The 9,506-nt window shown below is 42.2% G+C and overlaps 1 protein-coding gene across 1 annotated transcript in view; it reads left to right on the plus strand.

Moving 5' to 3' along the window:
• C15H10orf53 (chromosome 15 C10orf53 homolog) overlaps window positions 1-9,245 on the plus strand; it is a 51,706-nt gene extending 42,461 nt beyond the window's left edge. Inside the window, exons 2-3 of the mRNA XM_019730162.1 lie at window positions 8,393-8,512; window positions 9,181-9,245. Coding sequence (XP_019585721.1) covers window positions 8,393-8,512; window positions 9,181-9,245 — 185 coding nt within the window. The remainder of the gene's footprint in view (window positions 1-8,392; window positions 8,513-9,180) is intronic.
• Window positions 9,246-9,506: the final 261 nt, after the last annotated feature.

The raw sequence follows: 9,506 nt of genomic DNA on the forward strand, positions 1-9,506 counted from the left end.
CAGAAAAAGCAGAGAACCATGTGATTTCACTGATATGTGGTATATAAACCAAAAACAACAAAAGAATAAGACAAACAAATGAGAAACAGAAACTCATAGACACGGACAATAGTTTAGTGGTTGCCAGAGGGTAAGGGGGGTGGGGGGGGAGGTGAGGGTAAGGGGGATTGAATATATGGTGATGGAAGAACTGACTCTGGGTGATGAACATACAATGGGATTTATAGATGATGTAATACAGAATTGTACACCTGAAATCTATGTAATTTTACTAACAATTGTCACCCCAATAAATTTAATTTAAAAAAAAAAAAAAAAAGAAAGAAATCTTCCAACAAGAGTAGAATAAAAAAAAAAAAAAAAAAAGATGCCACAATGCTTTCTTACCAGTTTAAAGTTGCCTTTTACATGATTCAGCATTCACTTGTTTGCCACCTTTTACTATTTTCCAAAATTCTGAGAAAGTTGGTTGTCACAGTTGCTGGTTGTTTTTTCGACGTTTCTGTGAGTGAATGAGAGTTTGGGCCTGCCTACTCTGCCATCTTGCTGATGTCTGCAGACACTTTTTAATTGTGTTTCTTCCTACTGTCACAATCAGCCTGATTGTATAGAGTTCAATTAGATAGTTTACATACCAAGAATTATATTAAAGCAGAATACTTGAATGAACATTTGTTATAATTTACAAGTATTAGGGGGAAAGTTTGTGCATCTCGTTTGTACATAAATCCTGTTGGCTCTGCTGGTCACCTCTCCCTGCTCATTTGTCTCCTGCTTGTATTGTTGGCAGCGACAAGGCTCTGAGGTCCAACTGACCTAGGTTTGAAATGGTCTCCACTTTTTAATAGCTGTGTGGCCAAAGTCAAGATCAACTTGTTTTACCTTTCTGAGTCTCCATTTACTTATTGGTAAAATGGGAAAAAAATCCCTATCTTACTGATAGGGATTTTCCAAAGTGAATTGAATTTCACTTCATTTACTGATGCGAAATTCCAATGAGAAAATGCATGTAGAGTCATGAACACCATACTTGTAAGTAGTAAGTGCTCAGTGAGCACTGGTTCTTATTATTCTGGGAGGGGGGTCACTAAAAATAGGAGGACAGAGTAGCTTGGGGCATGTTGGTGAGAAGCAAGCAGTGGGTCTGCCTAGAGGAAGGTGTGCAATAAGAGAGTCAGGTCTGTTTTACCCTTGGCAAAAGGAAGCCAGTGTTCCTTGAGCTAAAGAATGATGAGATCAAGGAAGTTCTTAAGAAACCAATTCTGAAGAAAGATTTGGGGAGGAAAAATGGGAGAGAATGAATTATTAAGAAATATTAATAGGTTAGAAATTACATTCTGTATTTCAGGTAGATTTAAGTCAGAAGTAGTTATGACTTTACATGACATCTATATGCTAATGACACAAATTTATATCTCCAATCAGGACCTCTCATTGTCATTGGGATATGTAGTAGGCACCTCAGACTAACATATACAATTTTTTTTTTTTTTTATAATTCTTCATCTCCTTTTTTTTTTTAATTTTTAAAGTAATTTTTATGTTGAAATAAGATACACATAGAAAACAGATCACAAGTGAATAGCTTGGTGAATTTTCACAAAGCGAGCACACCCATGAGTACCCAGAGAAACGAATAGTACACATTAGAAATTAGTACATTATTAGTACCTCAGAAACCTACCAACAACCACATTAGCTTATTTTTTAATTTAATACTGTGTCCCAACAGATTTATTTGAGCAGCACAATATCATTCAAATAAGGATAACAATGTGGAAAAATATTTTCGATGATTTCATTCTTACCATGTAAACAGTGAGAAATGTACATATAGGGGTGCCTTTCCTCATTGATAATACCAGAGTATTGAATGTAAGTCCAAAAGCTGAATTTAAACATTTTAAACCAAATACACATACCAATATATGAAAGTTTTATACACCAAGTAAATGAAAGTGATATAGTTGAGATGAAAAGCAACAGAGTGATCTATGTGGTAAGGGAGCAAAGAAATACCACATCAAAGGTGTGAGGGTCTGTGTGTGTGTGTGTGTGTGTGTGTGTGTGTGTGTGTGTGTGTGTGTGTGTAATATAATGTAGGTATTTTTATCTATAAATATTTTCTCCTCAGTATCAGGAAACAAATTTGCTCACCATTGTGATTTATATAATTCTAAGTAGATAGAGACATTTGCAGCCCCCAAAAGAAAAATGGTGTTGTGTATTATAACAGCACTTGATTTCTTGCTCACTTATTGACTCTTTCCAGTCCATACACCTCTTATTTACTTTTCTTCTATTGTGTTAGCTAATAGCACACATACAAAATTTTTTAACTGGCCTCCTAATACTCACCCCTACACAGCCCCTCCTGCATTCTTTCCATCTCGATTCATAGCAGCTCCATTCTTTCAGTTACTACGGCCCAAAATCTTGAAGGCATCTCTCTCTCTCCTCTATGTCCCTCATACTCCCATTTAGGCTTCAGAACATCTTGTCATTTCTATCTTCAAAGCATCCAGACAGAATCCAACCATGACTTACCCTTCCTACCACCACTGTCCACCTCTTTGTCCAAGCTGCCATCATCTTCTGCCTGATCACGGCCCTGGCCTCCTCACTTAGCTCCCTGTGACCAGCCTCACCCCCTGAAGTCCGTTCTCAGCCCCCAAAGCCACTTGAGTCAGAGCATGGCCTGAGAGTCTGAGAACATTCTGGTGACTCCCAGATCACTAAAGGTAAAACCAAAGACTTAGAGTAGTCTTCCAGGCCCTTACTGACCCCCCTGACTTCATTCCCTCCCATCACTACTCCCCTCACTCACTCAGCTCCAGCCACACCAGACTCCTCACTGACCTTGAACACTCTTAGTGCACTTTCACCTCAGGGCTTGGCAGCTGCTCCACCTGGAATGCTCTTTCTCCAGATTCTTGCAACGGCCTTCACTCCTCACTCTCTCTCAGCCTTCAGGTCTTTCTCAAAAGTCACCTCCACAGACATGCCTTTCTTGGGCATCCCCATCGAAAATGTCAACACTCACCTGTGCCTCCTTCTTCCTTCCCTCCCCTCCCTCCTCTGTTAGTTCTTCTAGTGCTCAGAAGTATCTACCACAACATATATTTCACCTATTTCTCTCCTACTGGGATGTAGTCTTCAAGGGAGCAGGGATTTTTGTCTGTTCTGTTCTCTGCTGAGTCCCAGTGTCTGGGCCTGTGCCTGGCATATCTTAAGGACCAATAAATATTAGTTTAAATGAACCTACATTGAGCTGAATGCTGGAACCACAGGAGATGAGACTGTGGAGGAAGCAAGGAAAGACAGGACCCAGCAGACAGCAGGACGTCGGCAGTAGTCCCTCCAAAGGGTGCAGAGGTAGGAGAGAACCTGGAGGCACAGGCAGCAAGTGACAGGAGAATTTCAAGATGAAAATGGCTGATGGGCACGAAACTGTAAGCAGGAGTGATCTTCAGAAAAAGATGAATTCATGGTTGATCAAAGACATAGAAAAAGAATGTTCTCAAAGACTTGCGATGGGAGGGTAAATTGGCACAGTAACTGTCATGCGGGGCGGCCTGCGGGGCCTCTGGTCCCGCTCCCCACATAAGAACGCAGGATATGGCCAGGCCAAAAAGGAACACCCACGGAGCCATAGATAGGGGAGTCATACCACTATATTCTCTCTGGCGGCCAGGCGAGACACACGCAGTAGTAGCCACACGATCCACAGTTCGCCATTCACTTCTCTGCCTGCCAACCAACCAACCAATCAACGCAGCCCCGCAGTTACATCAATAGCCAATTGGCTAACCGGTTACAGCTGACGGCCAACCAATCACAGTCCACGGTCATTCACTACCCGAGCCACCACCTCCCCACCCTAGACCGAGCGCCTGGAAACTGCTCTCCGGGACTCTGTCCCCACCGTAACTTTGGAGGGCAACTTGGCAGTGTGTTAAAATTTAACCATATACTGAAGAATCCAGTAAATGGAGGCTCAGAAAGGTCAATTTTCTCAATTTTACACATACATACACACACACACACACACACACACACACACACACTCACAGCATATGTACATGGAGGCACGCCCATGAATATTTCCTGAAACTTTCTTGGTGACAATGAAAAATTAGAAACAAGCAGAAAAAGGAATAGCTGAGTAAATGGCAGTACGCCCATCACAGAAAATGCAATGCATCATATCTACGTATATTGACAGGGCTGGATCACCACGACTGCGTTAAGGGATAAAGTATGTTTCTGAATTTCATGTACATATGATCCCACTTCCATTGAAAAAGACAGAGGGGGGGAGGAGGAAGAATTATGGGCAATTTAAATATTTTTGTCCTTTTCAATAATTTTTAAGGTTTCTTAAAAATTGTGGGGCTACATGACACTTATAACCTAAAAAAAGTTGAAGTTTAACATATTTCTTTGTGCCAGCAGAAGTATTTTAAAGAAGCAAAAAAGGAGATGAGTCAGTGCGTCCATATGCCAAGGGGGGGGGGAGAACTGGGTGAGCCATTGAATGTACTGACGGCCCCTCACCTCTGAGAGCACAGATTCAGGAGAATGTGGGCTAAGGGCTCCAACTGCAGGAGGTAAAGGAGGGAGTAGATGAGGAAGCAATGAGCACAGGCAGCTCTTCCCACAGTAGGGGAGGAGAGGAGTATTTTGAGAAGATCAAGGAGAGAATTTTTATGGCTGAAGGAGACTTGAGTATTGCAAGGTATCAGCGGGTGGTTGATTTTGAAAGTTAGCTTTGTATATTCCTGAATGATAATTCATATTACACTGGCAGCCAACATTTACTGAGGGCCGGTGACAAATGCCAGGGTGTTAATAAAGCAAAGCAGGGAGAGTCGGCTCTGCCCTCCCTGTCCCACACACCCCTACCACGGCAGATGCAACACTAAGATCACATCACACACAGAATGGTCCATTTGCAGATTCTCATATGTAAACTCTGCGTCTGAATTCTGTGTGTTTCTTTAAAAATCATAGCTCTTTATCATGTCCTGAAGCCCTGCTGGCTTTGGAAATATGCTTGATCTTTCTTGAACTTACTATGCCTTAAGTGATAGAACATTTTTGTTCTTTCTTTATTACCTGCAAATTATAATAGCTCAGCAATAATGTCTCCACTCTGGTCTCAGTGCTGATGAAACTAAACTAACTAATGCTTAACAAAAAGTTCTGAACAATTTTCCTGGCCAGGGTTTGCTCCTTGCCTGCTGTATTTAGGTCTGCCAAATGACCCGCTAAAGGACACGAGAAGGAATTGAAACTGACCCATAAACATGGAGTCCACCTGTATTTAGTTAAGATGCTAACTGTGCATTAGCTGCACGGAGTAGTGGTCGCTGGTATCGCATCTGTGCCAAGCAGAGAAGGGGGGATGGCTCTGTTTGCCTTGACTTCCTGACCACCAGTATTTACATCATTTGCAGATGGTGCACAGTTCTGCCAGCACTGAGAAGAGGGAGGCTTTTCCGTGTCCCTTCAGTTTACCCAGATCCCCCTTGAAGAATGAGGTGCCACTTCAAAGAGTCAGGCGTTCAGCGGGTGGCCTTACAGCTTCGGGTTGATTTATGCTGGAGTTTAACCACTGCCTTTGCAAGACTTTGTTGCATGGAGTATATTTATCTGACCTTTCTTTGAATAGACAACCCCATGGCAGCTCATAGGAACAAATGGGTCCTCCATGTAGAGAAGTGGCATTTGGATGAGCTGCAGGAATTCTGGTTCTTCTTCAAGTTTGATCCCTTAAGCTTGCACTGGCCACCCTACCCACTGGGCTCAACACATCATGGACTGATGAGAAGGAACGGCTGTCCTGAGGGTGATATATGATCTAGACTCTTAGGTGGCTTATTGCTTTACCAAAAAATCAGTCTTAGGTCACTCAGGGTCCAAAAAAGTCATTGGAAGTGTGCAGTGCCATCATGAGCTTGTTTATTCAATGAGATTTATTAACACTGGGCACTTGGGGGCAGAGGGATGTTGTCAGTGAGGGAGGCATGCCCGGAAAGGCGCCAAGGGCCTGTGCTTCACCACCATATACAAGGTAAAGTGAGGAGGGATTTGCTGTCTTCAGAGAATTTCTTTCTATAGGTCTCCATTCACTCAGGTATGAGGCAGCTCCCCATTATTCAGCACACCCCACTTCCACAGGGTGGGTATTTGGTGGATCAAATCCAGTTTCTGGGATACTCCTTGCCATGGAAGGCTGCTGCTATTCTCACAAAACACATCCCAAACTCACATGCTCCATGAAGCTCGGTCAGATTGGGCACTGAGGAAAAAGGCCGTGGCAGTTGCCGGGTGCACACTTTCCTGGGGTCTCCTCTTACGGACCCCTTCCTCAGTTACACTGCAGACACAGTGACCAGCCCCAAACCAAACCTGTGCCCTCCTTCTTTCCAGAACCCCCAGGCCTTAGAGAGTTGGTGTTGGGTGTTGGTAGGATAGGCATAGCACCTATCTCCCAGAGGTGGGGTATAAGGTGAGAGTGGAGAAGCTGATTTGTTCCTGATTTCTTCCTATCATATTGAAGTACAGGAACACGTTCAGACAATGAAAAGCCAAGGTCGTGGGGGCTGATTTGCCTCCTACCTACTACCCACTTGGGGATTTTCCCTCTCCAGCTACACCTCTCCTCTCCTGAGAGGGTGCTGCTAGGGGAGTATATGACCCCCAGAAATCTCTGCCTGTAGAGATTTATGCTTCATAGGTGATCCACTGGCCATTCCTAATGGGTCAACTGCTCCATTTTAAACAAGTCATTGGTCCAAGCTGAGTGCCTTCCTCCAAAGATGTTTAAGAACAAGACACTTAAATAGGATACAATAAAATAAATATGCCAAAGAAAAAGATGCAGGTGTTCTGTAGACATTGGCGTTTGCTGACACAAGGTCCGTTAAGGCCTCCACTGGGTGCCCCAGGAGTGCTATCTTATTAATGGAGATCCTCACTGAGTTACTTTGTGAAGTTCCTTTCCAGAAGTGAAATTAAAATCACGCAATTAAAATGTTCACAGTTGGGGCTGTGTGTTCTTGAACTGATTGAAAGGTGAAGAAGTGGACATGCCAACACTTTGAAAAAGCAATTGTCTCTGTAATTAAATACAGTTAACTGACATAACTGTCTGCTTTTCTCTACATAAGACTGGTTGAAGTGCTAAGACTTTAAAAAACATGACCTCCATCCGATTTCTCTTTGCATCCTAACCAAAATTCTCACTGATGCATGAAGACTGCCAAAGGTGGTGATTTAGCACACAACTTTAACACCAAGCAAATTAGGGTGTAGCATGAGAAAAATAGAGCTCTCAGCTGTTCAGTGCACACCATTTCTCCTAAGCCCAGATACTCTTGCATTTCCCCCATTAGAGAATAAATCTAATGATTTTTCCATAGCTGATCTCTAGGGAAGGAGCCATTAAGAGTAAGTGATAACCAAAGTGAAGATTCCAAAGGTGAGAATAAAAGTTTAGTCTATTAGCTTTTTAAAAAAACATTTTTTTTCATTATGATGGAAAATCTGGAAAATGATAAAAGAATAAAGAGAAAAAAGTTTCTCATAATCTCACTACAGATAACCACTGAATATTTTCTTCTTTTATGCTATTATATATACATATTTTAATTAATATTGAATATATATGAATGCATGCTGATTTTTGCTTATATTACAAATATTTTTCTTGCTATTAAAAAATTCATACATATTTTTTGAAATACCCAAATAAAGTCTCATCGTGTGGGCTTAGCACTATTTACTTGACCATCCCCTTATTACTGGATGTGTAAATTATTAACATTACTTTGATATTATAAAACTACAGAATGAAATGTCTTGTTGCAAAAATCTGCCTGTATTTCTGATTTTTTCCTTAGGAAACTTTCTTATAAGTGCAAGTTCCTGGGCCAGAAATTAGAATCATTTTTTAATTCTAATTCTTTTGAGGCTTTAAAGGTTTTTGGCATGTACTGCCAAAATGCCCTCCAGAAAGGTGATCAATTTATACTTCCATCAGCAGGGTAAGAAATTAGTTCCACAAATCCCCTCCAACACTGAGTACTGTCTCTATTTAAAAAAAAGCTCAAAAACTCTTCCTAGATAAAGCACATATTTTCACAGATCATATAGGTCTGGGGCAAATCGCAACCAACCCTGGAATGCTCAGGTCTCTGGCTGTGCTTCTCAGCACAGGTAAGGGCACATTGGGACCAGCACCAGGTAAGTGCCCACCAAGACAATTGAGTTACAGCCCCCCAACAACTGGAGGGCAGACCAGCTGCTGTTATCCATGAGGACGTCTGTGTATCAGGTTAATCTGGAGTCTGCGCCATGTCACCACTTCCCTCTCCATCTTTTCCAGCTGTGCTGGCTGAAGATGGACACAAGGTCATTCTAGAGAAGATAGAAGACTGGAATGTGGTAGAACTCAAGGTGAACGAAGACGTTGTCTTCCAATGCAACATCAAAGACTTGGAGTTTGGTAAATGCTTCCAACCAGTGTTTTGCTTTCTCTGAAGCATCCTCAGTTTCTAGTTGAAGTGGTCAGTGTGTCGTGCCCAGATTCAAAATGGGTTTCTTTCTGAGTCTGAAATTCTTACTCACAGCCCTGTGCCCTGTGGCATGGGAATGAGCATATCCGAAACCACCCCCAATGTAAGTGCTTGATGGCTTCTTCCCAGAACACTGGGAACAGAAGAGGGACAAAAAGAAAACGAAATTTTAGCTCTAGACTTCAAATGACATGATGGGAATTTAGAGGTAGTAATGGGTTGTTTTTGGGAAGAGAGTGGAACTGAATTTTAATAATGCATTTTATTGTTAGTTGCCTTCAAAACAGTTTTTGTTCCATTTGATTATTCTAACTAGGCTTGCTAAGACATAGTTGACATGCCAGCAGTGCATGGCATTACCAGAAATGTATAAGGATTTCTTTGTCCTGGAGAGCTTCTGGCCTGGTATGCTGGCATTGGGCGCATCTCACTCTGCTCAGAAGTAAAAGCTTTGGCAATCCACTAATACTCTATTAAAGGCTAGTTAACCATGAGCATGCCTGTGTACTTTGAAAATACTCTCCCAGTGGAAGTTTTATGTATGTCTTATATGACATTAAGTTGTACATTTTCTATCTATTTCTATCTATTTCCCTAGGAGGTGATGGTAAACTAGACCCTCTGTGCCAAGAGGCCAGGTTAGCCGTACTAAATGCCTACTGATCTCCTCGCGGGAACAGGCATCTCAAGTCAGCAGAACAGCAGCTGCCTCAGCCATTCTGTGATACAAACGAAAGAAGCCATTTGGGCCAGGGACGCCGGGCTCTACCAGTCAGAACGAGGAAACATCAACCTGTCCTTCACAACATAAGGTTTCTCACCTGGCTGCAAGGAAACAGGGCCCACAACAAAATAAAATGACATCATTTGCAGCATCCCTCACTCTCAACCCATAGAGAGAGCCCTCCAATATCACGTTGAGCT

The sequence above is a fragment of the Rhinolophus sinicus genome, chromosome 15 (genome assembly GCF_057876585.1).
Source record: "Rhinolophus sinicus isolate RSI-liver-muscle chromosome 15, RSI-T2T, whole genome shotgun sequence".
Classification (NCBI taxonomy): Eukaryota; Metazoa; Chordata; class Mammalia; order Chiroptera; family Rhinolophidae; genus Rhinolophus; species Rhinolophus sinicus.